At 45.5% G+C, this 18,924-nt stretch overlaps 1 protein-coding gene across 3 annotated transcripts in view; it reads left to right on the plus strand.

Moving 5' to 3' along the window:
• Positions 1-18,924, plus strand: part of Fcp1 (RNA polymerase II subunit A C-terminal domain phosphatase Fcp1) — an 85,179-nt gene that overhangs the window by 4,688 nt on the left and 61,567 nt on the right. For all 3 annotated transcript variants that reach the window (XM_077682037.1, XM_077682030.1, XM_077682044.1), the window contains exons 5-9: positions 5,328-5,572; positions 6,705-6,876; positions 9,535-10,071; positions 10,201-10,314; positions 18,025-18,189. In XM_077682037.1, coding sequence (XP_077538163.1) covers positions 5,328-5,572; positions 6,705-6,876; positions 9,535-10,071; positions 10,201-10,314; positions 18,025-18,189 — 1,233 coding nt within the window. The remainder of the gene's footprint in view (positions 1-5,327; positions 5,573-6,704; positions 6,877-9,534; positions 10,072-10,200; positions 10,315-18,024; positions 18,190-18,924) is intronic.

Below are 18,924 nucleotides of genomic sequence, written 5' to 3' on the forward strand. Positions count from 1 at the left end.
GTTTCGTAAGGCGCCAAGTTTCTGCTCCATATGTCACCACCGACAGGATGCGTTGGTTGTGTATTCTTTTTCTGAGTGATAGAGGTAGTTATTTTTCGTTATTTGGCAGTGCCTGCCAAGTGCACCCGAGCCCATACCTATTCTGCGCTGGATTTCTTTCTCGGGGTTGGGGTCAGCACTGACCACCTGTCCGAGGTAGTTAAATTCTTCTACTGGCTGTAGCGTTTCGTTACATATGCTGAAGAGGGCTCCCGCGGTATGCCTATTTATCATTACTTTAGATTTATTCAATGTTTACATGAATCATTTAGTGAGCATAACAAGGATGCCAAGTATGTTTTATGTGCTGATGACACTGGTATATTCTCCTCGGCATTCAACTATTGTGAAATAAACAGTAAAGCTAATATATTCCTTTAAAAAATTCACAAATGGTTGACACTGAATAAGCTTGAAATAAATGTAAATAAATCAAATATGGTCCTTTTTATTCCGAAATCTAAACACATTGCTTCTCCTTGAGCCTTACGTGTCGGGATAAAAATATTGTAGTACGGTAGAAACCGGAATAAAAGTCGAGACTTTTTCCAGACAAAATGTTGAAAACTCCCCTCACGCTTCATACAGCAGGTATTGGCCAATGTTTTCCTTTCACTTAAAGCGAAGGAATCGACCTATACTTCCACTCGACCTATATTCCGGTTTATACGTTACTCACGAAATACGCTCTGAGATAGTCGCATTGATATTGCGATCTTGTTGTCAAGCTTCTGGGTATGGTGTGCAGACACCGTGCCATATAACGGTTCAGTGTAAAAACTATTATTTATAATACACTCTTACTCACCTCTCTCACTGCTTTTTAGTTTAGGGTACATCGACTCATGCTAATTTACAGAAGCTATCTGTTCTCGAGAAAAAGTTTGTCCCTACACTTTTTAATCCACCATACTATTGCCATGCACTGGAGTTATTTTTACAAGCAAACATAATACAAGTGCCCTACTTATATCGTTATTTGTTGATTTAAGTCTGGACATGAAAAAAGAACTACATTAAAACAAATTTCTTGTGTGCATTGTTCGATTTAACTGAAATCTAAATCCATTTCACTTCTCGTCATAGAAAACTATGGAAGGTTGTCACTCCATGCTTATTGTTTTCAAGGGAGAGTTTATCGTTTTCTATACCAACATTGCTAAGCTATTATGATAAACCCAATATTTATTTACATTATATCAGTTTTCAAGAACTTAGGGAGTCCTATATCTTCCACCTCTACACAGGTAATGAAAATTGTTTGAATACCTTGCGCAATTTTTTTTTGTTTACACTATCGCTGTGGTTGTACTGGTTATGTTTGTACATTGCAAAACGTGTGCATTTGTTTTATGTTTCAACATGGAAGGGTTTGTCAGGCATGTTTGAAGTATTCTTTTTCTTAATTGTATACGTACACCCTCCCAAATATTTAATATTATGGGAGCGACGCCTGATCAGAATGTCATCTCCTTATTGCAGTATCAGTGGTGAAATAAGCGAGTACATAAGTGCGCATAGAACCATCTGCTGTATGATTCATCTGCTACGCTGTTTTCGTTAGAGCATTACACCCCCTGCTGTTATTTGGGAGGCCATTTCACTAGCCCGCAAAGGTAGCTAAGCAGCACAAGCGTTCCTGACGCACGTGCTGGGCAAGTGATGCAAAAGAAAAATCAAATGCGCATTGGAGATGCGCATAACCCCAATTTGTTGTAAACAAAGTCGTCCAGATACTGTGGCAGGGGGCATGTCACTCACGAGGAAACAGCGTAGCAAAAGATGCTCACAGAGGAGAGTATGCGCTTGCATGTACTCTCACGCGCACATACTTTTTGCGTCACGCGCACATACTTTTTGTGCGTGTGTGTACTCTTACCTATTTCACCGCTGCACATGCCGATTTCATTCTATTATGTTGTGTAATCAGTTCTGGTGCATGTTCCTGTGTCTATTGCCATGTAGAGGGGCTGTGGACTTCTGTCAAGCTGCTTCTTGCAGCAGCGTTTACTTAGTCTCCTCCATCATTTGATGGGGAATAAAGCATTATTATTGTTGTTGTTATTGTGGTGGTGATAATGATAGGGATGATTATGATGATGCCTCCTCGATTATCAGTCCCGTATTGTCGGCGGAGTGCCCGGAACACGGTCTGGTGCTTGATTTTCCCATGCATTTATATGAGACTTCCGGGACTGTCCGTGGACTATCCAGGGCTGGTAAATCGAAAAGGGCCAGTAATGAGGTGGCAGGATAGCTTCTGTATGTTTGTTTTATGCCATAGAAAAGTTCTGCTAACCCTTTTAATTGAGCCTTTTATTTTTCTACTGGTTGGTTACTGAAGCATTCTTGAAATATTGTGAATTTCGGTATTGGAAATCACAGCTATTCGAACAATGTCATTCTTCGCTTTGAAACCAAAAATCACTATTTGCACACCCCTCCTGATGAGCCATTTGTATTCTTCGTTTTTTAACAATGCCCTTCCTATTTAAGACGGCAAAGAAAAAAAATGCATCAAATAAGGGCTTAATCTTTTCTGTTGAATTATCAATATCAGTTTAAATATTTTTTATAAGGCAACATTTATGTAACAAGCAGTTTATTTAAAAACAGTGGGAATGGACCCGGTCGGGAAATCTAGACAAAGAAATTCTGAAATGTGTATTTAACAGTACAGTGCATATTTTAAGAAAAAGAAAGAGGTACAAGTCTGAAAAGTATGTCTGAGGACAATTTTTTTTTTGCTATATTAGGTAGTTGGCTAACTAAACTTATATGTAACCTTCCACCACTGTTTGCCTCCATGCCCAGCTGCAGCATTTAAACCCCAAATTTGAGAAAATGGAATTTGCAAGGTGCAAAGGGGGTTGGGGGTGGGGCAGCCATAGTGATTGTGTGTGTGTGTTAAAGGGGCGGACAGCCGATTTCTGTGGAGTGCATGTCCTTCAAGTCATACGAAAGCCAGCGCACTGTACCCTGGGGTAACCGCAAGGGATTTCTAAATAAACAGGTGGAAATAATTTTAATTTGCACTAAAATTTCTGAAGTCTGAAAGGTGGCGACATGCAGTGTCTAAACGTGACACTACCTGACGTGTCCAAACAATTCCATCGATTTCAACGTGCGATTCCAAAACTGCATGAAAGAATAGGAAAGGTTGCACATTATTGTTGTTCTAGCTGGGGACAAGTTTTGAAACACCTCTTTCACGCTCACGTGCAGTTAAAAGTATGTTGCAGCGCAGCTCACTTGCATGGTTGCCAGGATTCCTTTTGGCGAGACAAATATGCGTAGTAGATCTGAAAATTCCCATTTCAAAAGTTCGAGGGCGCTATTAGCAAAAGCATTTCGGGTTAAGGTGTTTTAAGTGGTGCCCTTTCCTTTGGGATAAAGAAAATATACTTGATAAAAATCGGTTGTCTGCTCATTTAACAGTGCATGCTGTCTGTTGTTGCGTCAAGATTGAAAAATTGGTCGCGAGTAAACTGTACATAATACTCTGTTGATAGGCAACTATCATGAAACCACTGGCCATAGACATTCAACTATTGCAGAAATAGCAGTACCATTGTTAACCATCGGTCTGTCACAAGACGAGTACCGTATTTTCCGGTCTATAAGTCGCACCTTTGTATAAGTCGCATCCCCCTCAAAATGTCAGTTTTTCCGAAAAAAACGTATATAAGTCGCACTGGTGTATAAGACGCACCGGTATATAAGACGCACTTGTTAATTAGGTAAACTCACAGTGAATTAGATCGTTAGAAAGTACAGCGAAAGTACATGGTTGCGGCAGCCGCCGCCTATGAACGCATCCCCCGGTAAGGAGGGCTAGACACGGGCATATAACACCCAAAGTCTACACTGAACCAACTTCTCAAAAATGGTTTATTGATACACAGATGGCATGTACTTACGGACAGCGTTTATGCAAAACCATGGAAGTCTTTTTCCTCAGACTCACTAACAAATAATTCAGTATGTCTCCAGTGGGAGTTCCGCGGGCACATCACTGTCGTCCTCCGGCTATCTAATGTCTTCTTCGCCAACATCATTACCACTCGCGGACCGGCTACAACTGTTTTGGTAGAAATGGAGTACCAAGAGTCGGAGACCCATTTGGCCACCTCTCCAAACGTTGCGCGTCTCTTGCGTGATGTTAAGGTGGCTAGAATTCTAGCCACCTTAGTGATGTCATAAATCAGCGCAATAAAGGTGTCATGGCGGACGGAAGTGACGCGACTGGAAGCGGCCCGAAAATCGAAACTTATCAGTCAGCTGTCATTTTAAAAATTAGCAGCACGTTTACCTCCTTCAGAGTAACTCTCTGTAATAATTCATAAGCTGCATTTTGTTTTTGCAACCCAGTGTGATGTTACTTTGAATTTATTCTGAACTGTAGTTACTGTGCATGGCATGAAGTGGCGTGCGGTTGTCGCAGGCCATTATCATTGTTTTTGACTAGATAAAGCTGCAAATTCTTAGGTGTAACGTCCCGAAGCGACATATGGGCTATCAGAAACGCCGTAGCAGTGGACTTGGGATTAATTTACACCATAGAGCTGTGTCTCAACGTGCGCTGGCCACGCGCGGCCGCCGCGAACTGGAATTATTCCATACATAAGTCGCACCGGTGGATAAGACGCACCAATGAATATTTCTGAAAAAAACCGCGACTTATACACCGGAAAATACGGTACAGTACTTCATCCGAAGCCACCCAAAACGACTGATATAATACAGTGAAAAGGTTATTCTGGTAGGCAGCAAAAGATATTTTATTGTCAATAATGCTACTCAATTGACTATTGTAAAGCTATCAGTAGTCCATCATGTTTGTCACTAAGAATGGTTTTTCATCACTTGTGCATTGAGTGTAATTTTGTCTTAATTTAATTGCCTGATGAGATGCGATAACTACTAACTTTTTTGTACAAAGTCAAGAAAGGGGATTTCTGAAGTACGAATGTGTAGGGACTTGTTGAAAGAAATGGCAAGTGCTACTATGGTCCTAAAATTTTTATGAAAAAACAGTTTTATGTCACTGAAAAGAAACCCCATGAAAAATGCAGAAAAGCTTAGAATTGCAGCCGCCGTAGCACATTGATAACAGTGGCACCCATGCACTTGTGATGCATAGTGTTATGACAAAAAAATATGCATCGGCTCACGTCAGGATTCTATTTTAAGGCATCTTCTCGCACTGAGCTACTTCTAAGGTACTTCTTGCACTGAGATTGTCAGTGTGAGCTGGGACGCTAACTGTGCACACTGGGTGTGCCCAGGACGTGCACCACTTCCAGCTGTATGGGCCGCAGTCCCCCTGGTACCACACACGGGTGCGACCCCGGACGCGGGCCTTCCTGGAGGAGGTGTCCAAGCTGTACGAGCTTCACATCTGCACCTTCGGGGCCCGGGCCTACGCCCATGCCATTGCCGCCCTGCTGGACCCCGATGGAAGCCTCTTCTCGTACCGCATCCTGTCGCGGGATGAGTGCTTCAACCCAAACTCCAAGACAGGCAACCTCAGGTGCCGCTTTCGTCAGTGGTAGAAAAAAAAAAAAAATTGATATGCTAGTGTACTTCAAAGGTTAGCAAAGCAAAATGAGGCACATACAACCTAATATAATGATTCGATTTCACTATCTAGATTGAGAGCGCACAGCTTTCAAATTGGGATGTTATCTTGCATATAACCTTGTTTTACGGCCTGGGTCACTGGGATGAAAATTTTAACGGGACAGTTGAATGTAAGGGTGTGAATCGGTTTATACAGTAAATTTTCTTCCCCCCAAAATTGCAAACTGATTTCTTGTAGTGTTTCCCACTTGTAAGTTTCTTCAAAACGGAAAAGGAATGTCCTAATCTTTGTCTTTGCGACAAAGCGTTCTTTCGTATTTTTGCTTATTGCATTAATAAATAAAAATTATTATAACTTACGTTTTGGTATGCGTTCAAAAATGAAGTGTGTTAAGGCAAAAAGTGTAGCAAAAAGCCTTCATTAAACTTAAAATGCTACCAAATGTTCATAATTTCCAGCTTGTCGCTGGTAGGCACTGATGTTTCTGTTACTTGCGAGGTATTGGCCTCACCTTCATCAAAGAATAATGATCACAAGCAAACAATAAAAAATAAACTGGTTGAGTGAGTGAAGGTCTTCCATAGCTCCAGGCCGCACCTAGAGCGATGCAGACCATAGTTGTTTCTATCACAGTAAAGAATTGCTTACTCATGTGGAACTGGTGCTGAAAAACTTTGCTTTGAAGGTTTCTCTAAACCGTATTCTATGGCAAATTTAGTCTTGTGTAACTGACCGTTTGGTGTGATAAATGTTACATTTAAAATGTATATGGACTGAATAAAATTGTGGTCACGAGCGATGACTCACTCGGTGTAATGTGTCCCTCAGCGTCAGCTGTTAGGGTCCTGCAAAATGGATTTCTTAATACTGCAGCTTTGCCTGGTGGCGTAATCGCCACCATTCCGCCGCTCCAGTTCCAATCGATTGTGCAGTGTTCTTACTTGGCTAGTTTCGTGGTGCTTCCTTGCTGAAACAAGAAGGTGGCTAGTCGAATAGTGGAGCTTTTCTCTGCATGCCTGGACAGTGTGCGCCTCTGTATATTGAGTAACGCTCCTTTTTTGCCAATCACATTCTATTTCAGGGCGCTGTTTCCTTGTGGAGATTCTATGGTCTGCATCATTGATGACCGGGAGGACGTGTGGAATTATGCTCCCAACTTAGTGCCGGTGAAGCCGTACCTGTATTTCAACAAAACTGGTGATATAAATGCACCGCCTTGTGGCTGCCCCGAGCCCCGTTTCTTTCCTACTGAGGTAAGCATTGTAGTGATATTCTGTGAACGTCCCTTGGGCATGTGTACATGGGGCACATAAATAAGGCGTGCAGCTAGGTGGCCCTTACAGATCACAGAAAAGTAAAACGCAACAACAAAGCAAAGCAGTTGCATTTATGAAAAGCATTGGTGAAAGGTTTATTGGTGAGTCTCTAAGAATGCGCGACATCTCATCCCTCTCCCTCATAAACTCGAGGGTCAGCGGGATGTGCACACCTTGCTCCGGCTTCAAAAGCTGTTCCTCGCATGCCCCTTGCACACCGTGCCAACTGTGCTTTATTTCCCAAACATATCAGTGGTCACATTTGCTGTAGCCGCTGCATCAGCTGCCTCTCACCATTTCACGATGAGGAGCATTGAGGTGTCGGGCGACGGGCGAAAAAGGGGGCGAGCCATGCTTCGACTTGTCTCCCTAGTAGCCAGGACGGCAGCTGTGGGAATGCAGTGCCACCGCAGCCATTGCCACTGCTTGCTAGGCTGATGTCACACCTCTCCACATGCACTCTGTGGCTCTCTGTTCTTCTGTCACTATCTGTTCAAGTGAAAATTTTTCCTGGAGTGCCCATCGATTGCTCAAGCAATGAAAAATGAGAGGCATTTCACTGATGGGTGCGGCTGTAGTGCAAGAGCAATTGGACACGCGTGTCCTGGCCAATGCATTTGACAGCAGCGAGCAGAGACAGCCGAACAAAGCAAAAGAAAGACAAGAAGGAGAGGAAAGAACCGAAAAAAAGAGGCGGGCATGTCTCCATTGCTGCCAGCTCCATCGCTCGCACATGCTACTGCACCTGGGCATCGCCCAGCAGTGAAGACGAGCCCTCCCTCTCTTTCTCCACTCTCCCGTCCCTCTCTCTCTCTCTATTTCTCTTTGTGCATTTCGTGCCAACTGCAAAATTTAGCCAAATTCTGGTGCTCGTGATACACTGGAATATCGGTGCTGGGGTATTTATTGAAAATATATTTGTATTGTATGAAATTTGTACGATCAAGAACAGGCTAAACAAGCATAAGTATGCAGAGAGAAGGCGTATTGATTTCTTCTACCTGCAGCTGTAGAGGTCCGTAAGCTTTCTGTGCACTTTTTGCTTCCCTTGAGATTGCCGAGCAAACATTCTGAAAGGCTTAGGAAATGCACCCCCAATTTCCTCACTTATTAACTGCAGAATAAATGCCCTTTGCTACACAAGGGAAGCCTTACACAGTAGCAGTATTTCCCCTTGCGGTATTGATTACAGCAGACATTCCAGGGTTTATTATTCGATGGAGGGACGAAATAAGAATTGGAGGCGAAGAATGGACTTGGACATCGCAAGAGACCAGGGGGAGAGGCCTTCATCCTGCAGTGTACCCAAGTAGGCTGTAGACGATGGTGATAACATGTGGAGTTGCACAACTTTCGTTGCAAGTCTGCCTTTGCCAATCCAAGGTCGTTGACGGTGGTGAGATAACAGACAGCGTGCGGGCGAAAGCAGTGCGAGGAAAACGTCGGCAAGCAAACGGAGCAGAGTGTTCGGTTTAAACAAGGGTTCTGGCTGTATTTTTGATTAATAATATTGATGAGGTAATCAAAGTTTACTATTTACTCTTAATGTGTGACAAAGTAGTAGCAAAAGCTATGCCATCTTGGTGAAAGGTGGTCAAAATGCCCTGAATGACGTCGTCACAACTAAACAAAAAACTTCCAATTGTTTTCAAATTTTAATTTAGCATACTTCCGGGTTAATCAGTGCATTGAAATATGCTAGGGTCATCGTCTTGTCCTCGGCGGCATACATACTGCAATATGTTTTAGGAAATTTGCACTCCAACTCACTTTTTGAGCCATTATAATGGGGAAGAAAACGAAATTTGGCATGGTCATAGAGTTGTCTTAGCAGTCAAACCTGCTATGTAATTTTTTTTTTTTTCAAATACATGTACCAGAACATGAGTGAGACATTTTCCCAGACCATATTTATTACCATAGGAGCTCTTGCTGATTCGTATCATCCATCCTGGCTCAAGGATGCATTCGCAACTCTCCAAATTTGGCCCATTGTACGCAGTGCACTTCAGCTGGGAAATTTTTCAAAATTGGTTCGTCCCCGAATACTATCAAGCTCCATCATACCCACACCAGGAATATTTTACCGAGTAATATTGACGTGCAAAGGCCGCCAATAACTTTGCTTGGTGCTCTTTCGCCTTCGCTGCCTTTGCACTGCAAAAATGCACATACTACTATACTAAAATCGTGTTGTCCAAAAGTTCGATTTAGCCAGCAGCGTATCATCGAGATTCTAGTGTCGTCTACCTTCGACCCACAAGTGAAGTAGTGACGAGCAGTGTGGTGCACTGGTCCTCGTTGAATGCCTGTTGAATGCCGTTGAATTGCAGTGTGCGAGCAAAAGAAAGGTGCCATTCTTGGAAGGATATGTGAAGCACAAAGTCCTGACGCCCGGCAGCTGATTTTAGAGCATTGAGCAACACATACAACAGTGCTTGTTGTATGTGTTGATACTTTTCTGCATATGGCTCCAGACCTACCAAAGCGCACGTGATACCGAAGCTGCCCTCCGAACAGTAGTGAAGTGCCTGCAGTTGATAAAATGAAGGTTCACTGGAGAGCGCCACTGAGCTACCATGGGTCTTATTGCAGGAGGACATTGGGGAAGCCAGCAAAGAACCAGCACCGAAGAATGGTGGTCCTGACCAGGAACCAAAGGCAGCTGGAGGAGATGCGCCTGCTACAGAGTCCGAGAAAGCTTTGCAAGATGAAGCTGTACCAAAGGAAGCATCGGATAAAGCCGCCACACCGGCAGAAGAAACTGCTCAAGCAGATACTGTGCCAGAAGATGGTGCTCGGAAAGACAAAACAGGGGGCCCAGACAGCTGTGCTGGAACTAGTTCCAGTGCCCTGCCGGAACACTCTAAAGGGGGCACCAAGTTGAGCGAGGCAAAAGGTTCCGAGCCCAAAAAGTCTGCACAGATTTGGCCCGAAGAGGACTGTGATGACTACCTGCTCTACCTGGAGGAGATATTGCGCACCATCCACTATGCTTACTACACCATGTATGACCAGTACCAACAGGAGGCAGGCCACGTCCCTGACCTCAAGCATATCGTTCCATACGTCCGCCGCAAAGTCCTCAAGGGAACCCACCTGGTCTTCTCTGGAGTGGTCCCCACCACGGAGGTGAGTGGTGGTCTTGACTGAGCCTCTCTGCAGAGAGCAGCAGCGAGCCTGCTTTCGGGTGCACCATGCCAGGAAAGCAAAAGAAGCAGCGAGCCAACCTGAGCGGGTGAGTTTTTCTGCTCTATGCAGCCTCCTGAAACGAGCCGAGCGTGGCAAGTTGCCAAAAGTCTGGGTGCCTTGGTTTCGCGGGACCTCGGCCCTGGTGTGACCCATCTGGTGGCAGCACGATATGGCACGGCCAAGGTACGTTGTGGCTGCGGCTCCTGACACAAGGGGGGGTAAGGGAAGCAGGGAACTGTAAGCGCTGCAAATTGGCAACAAAGAGTGCTGCGTGTATTTCACTTGCGCATTAATGCCCATGTGTAGCAGCTGGTAAATGCATTGCCTTATTAATATTTTGCAAAAATATTTTTGTGATTGCTATTATAAAATTATAACTTAACACCCAGCCTCATTGCGTGCAATGCTCTGAAGTGCAAAATAATGACTGTCCTAGGCAACAGTTTGTCGCTTGTTAGCGAGCTTTTATTGCACAAGAAAGTTGGTGCTATCATGAGCCCTACAATGGGGAACACGTGGCAGAGCGTCTGACATAGCAGTGCCCAGTGGGGGCTGCCAAATGTAGCTCCCGTAATTACCTCTTGTGGTGCTCATGATGGTTTTAGAGAAATTTGTGTGCCACAAGACAAGCAGTGGCCAACGTATTACATGGGAAATTTTATTTTTTGCATATATATGAGGTGATCCCCTCTTGCTCCCTGCATGTTCAGTCAGTAATTTTGTATTGACAGCATAAATTTAGTAATCGGACCATAACAGCTAGCAATATCACAGCCATGGTATCAAGGGTAGGATCGTAATAGGAACTTAGGCAAAAAAAAAGTGGGAGGTGGGAGCCACAATGATCACCGTGTAGGCAGCCCAGCAGCGGCTTCTTGAGGGGAGGGCTAGAGTGTCATTGTCTGGGCCGTGACGAATTCTAGTGTCAGGTCCGGGTGCACCCGCCCTACTCACTGGCTGAGTGGCTAAGGCATTGTGCTGCTTGAGCCCAAGAACGCGCATTCGACCCCAGTCGCAGTGGCTGTTTTTTTTAATGGGAGCAAAAAAATTGACTTATGTAGAATAAACTTTACATTAGTAAATAGACAGTCCAGCTGTCAAGCTTGAGAAATTTTATGCAGCTCTGTTGTGAGAACGCCCGTGTGTGAAATCTTAGCACACGTCAGGTATCCCCAGGCGGTCTAAATTAATTCGGGGCCCTTCACTACGGCGTTTCTCATAATTCAGGTGTAGCTTTCGTGCTTAAGACCCCAAAAATTAAATTCCTACTCAATGCCTCCTCAATCACGAGCTGGTTTTTTTTCTTCTTGTCCTCCTGCAAACTTGCATTAGACATTGATGGATGTAGGTCGTTGAACATTTTTAGTGCTTCTTGCTTGAGGGATGGTTGAGCCTTGCTGGTGCTGAAATTGGGACTTAAACCACCCACGCCAAGTCACCGTTGGGCTGATTGTTGCATTGATGCAAGTACAAACTTCTGCTCCCTAACAGTGACACGACGTAGGCGAACTTTCTGTTTTATGGTGGGTTTTTAAGTGTGAATGCACTTTATAAGCGACCCTGAATTCCGGTGACCGCCGTCCGTCCACATAGCAACAGCTGCGGGTGCGCGCTCCTCGTCTTCCTTGGCAACGGGGGGAGATGGGCGCGCGCTGCCTGGCCGCTGACAAGGCACATACCCACGTGGGGGATTGGCCAGGAATCTCCTCGTCTTCCTTGGCAACGGGGGGAGATAGGCGCGCGCTGCCTGGCCGCTGACATGGCACATACCCACGTGGGGGATTGTCCAGGAATCGGGCGTGAGAAGGGCTAATGCACCCGCTTAAAGGAGTACTGACACGAAATTTCAAAGCTGAGATCCGCTCTAGCAATCAAGTACAACGACAATACAAATAGGTGTCTGTGCATGGCACATACCCACGTGGGGGATTGGCCAGGAATCGGGCGTGAGAAGGGCTAATGCACCCGCTTAAAGGAGTACTGACACGAAATTTCAAAGCTGAGATCCGCTCTAGCAATCAAGTACAACGACAACACAAATAGGTGTCTGTGAATAAATGCATCTTTCTTTCTTTGTAGTTGTGTGTGTGTGTGATCTCTCTTTCGCGAACATTACCGAACCGCGCAAATTCAACTCCTGCATTCGCACTTTCACATTCTTCCCCTCGGGGAAATGCGGGGAAATTTTTGTTTTGTTCGTTTCTTTTAACTTAACAGATGTTTATTAGATTATTTGGAGAAGTTGCTGTTGCTGATGGTTTGTTTGCTGCAAAACATAGGCATGGCTATTATTGGTCAGGAAAGTCGCAATGAAAAAGCCTGAGATAAATTATGTCTTCAACTTCTGGATGCACAGGAGCCTTCCTTATGCATACCTATTTTGGTAACTATTCATAAGCACTGCTTTCATGTTTATTTTCTTTGCATACCTGCCAGGTTTCCCGAATTTTCCGGGAGACTCCCGAATTTTCATGGTTTTGTACGATTGTACGACCGAAACAAAAATCTCCCGAAAATGCACCCGTCTTCGGCTTAATCCTTTTCCCAGTATGGCCACAATGCGCCGGAGGTATACCTGACAATCCAACCCGACACCATTTGGCATCGTTATCAGTGAAGTGCTTAAAAAGTGTAGTCGGCCATGTGCAGACGGTGAACCTGTTCGTCCCATTGTTAGTTTACTGTTTATAGAAACGCAGCATCGCCGCAACTTTCATTTACGCACGAGCACGGCCATTCTGAAGGTTTAGCAAGTCTCCAGTGGTGTAGCTTGTTGTTAGTTTAGACGAAACAGCAAAACAGTTCAGTTCCTGCTGTTTTGTATTGCGCTTGCAGTATGTACTATTTCCAGAACTTTCTGAAAAGGGCGGGTTAGCAATGTCGAACATTTAAGTGGTGTACCTTGTTGGTAGTTTGGGCGAAGAAACAGTTCATTTCTTGCTATCTTGTAAGTAAATAAAAAAATGTGTGTAAAGTTACCCATTCTGTTGTTGCATTCTGTTGTTGCCCCCCCCCCGGTAAGATCTCCCTAATGCCATCCCGGCAAATCTGGCAGGTATGTCTTTGTATATGAGTGGTTTTAAAAATGCAAAATCACCTTAGCATTGGAAACAGAAAAACTGTGACGTACAGGGACATTAGAACATTTGACTTGTGACACTTGTTATTGGAGTCCATAATAAGTAAACTTTGATTGCTCTAATGCAGACTTTGGTGGTTGTGCCACCTCTGTTTATGCTAAGTGAAGCAAGTGACCGTCACACACTGAGCGAGATGTATCGTACATGTTTTGTCTTAGTGTAGCGTGAAAGTTGTCGAGGAATGAATCCATTGTAGACAGGTTAAAATTCAATCAAAACAAGGCCACATAACTTCCAATGCTATGGGGAAATTTGCTTTTAGTTAAGCTTTTAAAATTTTAACTGAGAGTATAAATGTTACTGTCTATGCATACAAAATGGACATGGCCTTGTCTTTCATGTGTCCTTGCAAGGCTATTGAGCCAGAGGGAAGTGTGGCATTAGTGTCTACATGAGCCATGCTTCGAGTGGATAAGTGTTCCATTTTTACTTGGCATGGCTCGTGACCACACCTGAAAGTTGTCTGCAGCTGCAAAATAACACTATTGCTAAAGTTGTTTTCTCAGTATGAAAGCATAGAGCTCTTTAGATACTTGTCACAGAATTTTTTAAAAGCTTTAAGCAAGACGACCGAGAGAAAAAAAAAAAAAAAGCCAGCACAGAGAGGCTCGTGCAGCTCGGGGTGCACAACACTTTAGAGGAAATCATCGAAGCGCAGCACACGGCTCAGACTGCCAGGTTGTCGTCTTCACCCGCTGGTGGGGAAATTCTGGCTGTTCTGGGCTGTAATCCATCCCTAGAGGAGGAGCGCAAGGTTGGCCTTACTAAGGAGCAGAGAGCTGTTATAACCATCTCCCCGTTTCCCCGCAACATGCACCCGCAGCACAGTGCAGGCAGGCGAAGGGCCAGAGGCGAGGTCCTACTAAAACAAGTTCGCGACGACCCGCACTCCGCGTGCTTTGTGGACGCCGCGCAGTACGGCCGATCGGCAATTTTCTCGGCAGTTATGGTAGATCACAGTGGCACCGTTCTCAATTCTGCATCTTTCAGGGACACCACCCCGGCTAGAGCCAAGCAGTCCGCGGTGGCTCTTGCTTTACTTGACGACAACCGGCATCGAATTTACACCGATTCCCGCGCAGCCGTTAGGGCCTTTGCATCAGGTTCCGTTTTGGCCGAGGTAGCTCGCATCCTAGGAAACAAGGTTATTTCCTCACACATCATCACATGGTTTCCCGCTCACCTAGGGTCGCACTTGTCCTGTTTAACTAACCTCAATGAGGTCGCCCACACCCGCGTGCGCGAGATAACCCACCGCGCCAGGTCGGACGGAGGCGATTCCTCGGGGATTGGTTGGGAGGTCTTCACAGACACTTTATTCACGTTCAACGAGATTATTTAGCAGTATAAGCTGGGCAGGCGAACGTTTCCTCTTTTGCACGAGAAACTCCCCAGGCCGCAGGCAGCCACGCTCAAAATGTTGCAGACCAGGTCTTATCCTAGTCTATCCACTATCAGCTTCTACACGGACACTTTTGAACCGGACTGCCCGGATTGTGGCGAACGTAGCAATTAAGATCATATGCTCTGGCGGTGTCCCTCACTTCGGGGCCCTCAACGCATGACCGAGGAAGAGTGGCGCTCCGACTTGGAGAGCCCCAATCTACTACACCAGCTAATGGCCGTCCAGAGGGCCCACGACGCGGCGGTGAGGCTCGGCCTCCCCGTCCCCATGTGGGAGCGGCCTGCAGCGCTGCCGCCCTGAACGGCGGCAGTGCTCCTCAGGACCTTCAATAAAGTTTATTGTCTGTCTGTCTGTCTGTTGCCCTGTTGTTGGCAGGGTGTCGGAACGAAATGTTTTTCGTTCCGGTTTCTGTTTCATTCCATAAATAAAAGTTCCATTTCGGTTCAGTTCAGGAATGAAAAAAATAATGGTTTGTAATGGTTCATAACGATTTGTGTTTGCACGCAAGAAATTGAGATTTGACCCTCCGCGGTGGCTCACTCGCTGTGGCATTGTGCTGCAAAACACAAGGTCGTGGGTTCAATCCCGGCCGTGGTGCCTGCTTTTCTGATGGATGCGAAAAGTGAAAATGCCATTGTGTCTAGATTTAGTTGCACATTAAAGATGTCCAGGTGGTCAAAATTAATCTGGAGCCCTCCACTACGGCGCACCTCATTGCCTAGGTGCAGCTTCGGCACATTCAACCCCACAGTCAATCAAAATAAAAATTGAGATTTATGAAATTGTGCTAAAAAATAGAGAATTGTGAAATTATGTTAAAAAACATTAAGGGATGCTTGTTAATTTTTTGGAAAAATTTTCATTGAATAGCTCAGCTGCACAAAAAAAAAAATCTGAAGGCGCCTAAGCACTCCTTGTCGTGTATGTACCTCTTGATGCTGCCAATGATGCTCCAAAGTTTCCACCCTGGCCTCCAGAAACTACATGCTGGCAGACCTCTACCTGGTACCCAGGTTTGACTGAGACGCTGTCGAAGAAAAATCTTCGAGTGCTATTTTTTGGGGTGCCCCATTGTTAGGTGCAAACACTCCAAGCCTCCAGAAAACCATTGTGCTGCGTGAATATGCTCAATTCTTGAGTATGCCACCTTGGTCTGGGACCCCAACACTGAAGCTGTTCAGTTTCAGTTTCAGCTTATTAGCGATTCCAAAAATTAGGGATTAGTGATTCTCATGAATTTGAGGCAATTCAAAATCCTGCTGTGTGCTTTGTTGCTAACACGTACAAGTTTAAAACGCTGTGTCTCATGGGACACTCTAAAACTGCGGCGCACCTTTTCTCTGTGTTTAATCTTGGGACATTGTATTAGAGGAGGTAGCAATGGATTAACATCAGTGCCTTCAGCCCCCACATACACATCCAGATGAAGGGATAACAGCAAGAAAATTGGTGAATACTTGTGGTGCACGTCAGCATATTAAAGATGTGAATGCCCTGCCTGACACTGTTCTTTCTGCCACTTATGAAAGGGTTTCCGCTGTGCTCTGGCAGCACTTGCGTACAAGCGCAACATCACTTGTAGCTGCTATACGGGCACAAGTTACGGGCACAAGTTACGTACAGCAATAGTTGATGTAGTGTATCACTCCACCGAAGTCACGAGCCCGGATGTCGACACGCCCACATGTTTTGAATAGGCAATATTGCTTAGCCCTTTGAGGGTCGAATTTTTTTGAAAAAAACTTTCCCTGGTGGTCAAATTAGTTTATTGCGGATTTGGAATGTACAAAATGTCTAAAAACTAGATTAAATGGTAAAAAATTATCAGGAACAGTATTTTGGGGTCAGCATCACTTAGAACTGAAAAATGTTCAATAGTATTTCAGGGTGTGGTATTCCTTGAAACATGGGTCTACGCACAGTGCCTTATCGCAGTCTGCACGCATAAAGCACGTGTCTGAAAATGAGCTGTCTTCTTCCGAAGAAAGACTGTCTTCCGATTCAGACTCGGTGAAAGGAGCAAACTCAGAGTTAGAAGAGTCAACGCGGTCGGTGTCATCAGAACGGGCAGTTCATTGGGCCATATCGCCGCTTTGCCATGCATCTGAAGAACTCGAAGGCAACTCGGTAAACGAGGAGAGCGAGAGTAACTCGTGCGCGCCGGTGATAAACAAGCTAATAGCAGCGCCAATATAGATAGAAATCAACTTCCGCCGCCCCCGCAACGGAGTCTCCGAGTAGGTTACTTCAGTTCCAAGCAAGGAGGGCAAGAATACCTAGTGAGCGTGGGTAATAAACAAGATAAGAGCAGCGCCAATATAGATCGAAATCAACTTCCGCCGCCCCTGATAGCGAGCGCCGATCAAGTTTTGCGCGCCTCCGATGCTATCACGTGGCGAAACTGAAACCACGAAACACGTTGACACGTACAGACGCCGTAACGCGCCGAAGCCAGAGAGTTCTGTTTTTCACCGCAAGAAGGTAGCACAATCAAATTTCAAACACTTCTTGCAAGTCCCAGGAGGTGGCAGCACCTCCCAGGGAGCATGCATCGTTAATATGGCGCGAAATTTCAAACGGATGCTCGAAATCGTACCCGTACGGCAAAGACCTTGTGGGACGGAAAACCGCCGCAGTACACGTACGGCAAAAACCCTCGAAGGGTTAATGCATGACATCGTCTGCTTTTTGTCATGTAGTTTCTTTGTCGTCGCTGCAGTAGTTTATAAGCAGATCAAGTCTGAAAAATCAAGGAAACGGCTCATGTCACGTTCAAAACACTTGCAGTAACACATTCTTTGCACTGTGCGGAGGCACAGCCGACTGCGGTGATGAGACGCAGGGGCAACTTCTGTTGCCTTTCTTAAGATGTCTTCGACTATACAAGGTTACGGCATCAAAAAGTATCCATTTGGGTGAAAGCACTGATGCAAGCAGCATCACCAGTGAAATCGAGACCAGAAGTGGCATCTATGGCATCACATCCTTTTTGGGGACGCGCAATAGAGTATCGTAGTGAAGCAGCATCAGGTGTGGAACTAGGAGATGCTGCCAGCAAAGTGAGTCCAGAACAGGCAGTGGAGCTCTTCCTTGTTCTAACCAGCTACCTAATCAACTAGTATCTAACCAAACAACACACAGGTGTGGCTGCCGTTTTTTTTTCCATGCTTTTTTGGAAGCAGGCCTGTCTTTATGATATTGTTCACACCAGGAGTGTTGAAACAATAGAGACATGACTCGTTCTTTCTTTGACTGCCTTCCATCCATTGCCTCGCAATTCTGGGGCTCTAGTCAGCATGCACCGTTTGGTGCATACATTGCCCTCAACCGGATGGCTTGCTTGAACAGGTGAACAAGGCTCGGCGGATGCGGGGCGTGCGCCTGGTGCACCCAACGTGGCTGTGGTGCTGCTCTGAGCGCTGGGAGCACGTGGCAGAGGGCCTCTTTCCTGTCACCCCACCGAACCAGTCTCCCCAGAACCTGTCACCGGGCCTCGCATACGAGCTGTCTGAGGTAACTACATTGACCTTTGGAGAGGTCACAGGCTGCTTCGCGCTGGTGCTCATCGTAAAACTGTGTGTCCTTTGAAGGGACACTACAGTGCAAAAGCAAGTTGGCCTACATTGGGTAGATTAGAGCGTCGGCAATACGAGTATACCACTTGCAGTGGTAGCAGTTACCTGCTGAATTTGCTTGAATCTACTGCTCATGCAGCCATAATCAAACCAGAGGTCTCCAAAACTCAGCCCAAGGGCCGAATTCGGCCTGCAAATACCTCGGCTTGTGGCTGGCTCTGGACCCCACTAAGCAACCTGGCCCCAGCCCACCTCTCACTGCTGTCACTGCAGCCCCGGTGTCTTTCTGTAGTAACTCGATTGGCTTTCTAAGCGGCCCATAAATTTTTGAACACTCATACTTTTCATACATCTAATGAGAATGCCTGAGTTAGATGGACTGGTTTGACCTGCTGAACGAGGCTTGTCTGTGAAACGGGTGAACTGCAAGCTTTTTCTGCTCTTGTGCAAAAACTTGCGGATAGGCAGGAGCAGAGGGCTTCCACCTATCCACAGATTTTGCAACCACATTATTGGGGACCTTTAGAAACATTTTAAATTGTTTTCATAGCGAGAGCTGCACGGAGGGACATTTAGCATGGGAAAGCAGCAATGTTGGTCGTTAAGATGTGTGTAACTGACGTATGTTCATCCCATCAAATAAGTTTGTCGCTGATAGCGAGCCAATGCCCCA

Source organism: Haemaphysalis longicornis, unplaced genomic scaffold (genome assembly GCF_048455015.1).
Source record: "Haemaphysalis longicornis isolate Haplotype H1 unplaced genomic scaffold, Haemaphysalis longicornis Haplotype H1 scaffold_1, whole genome shotgun sequence".
Classification (NCBI taxonomy): domain Eukaryota; kingdom Metazoa; phylum Arthropoda; class Arachnida; order Ixodida; family Ixodidae; genus Haemaphysalis; species Haemaphysalis longicornis.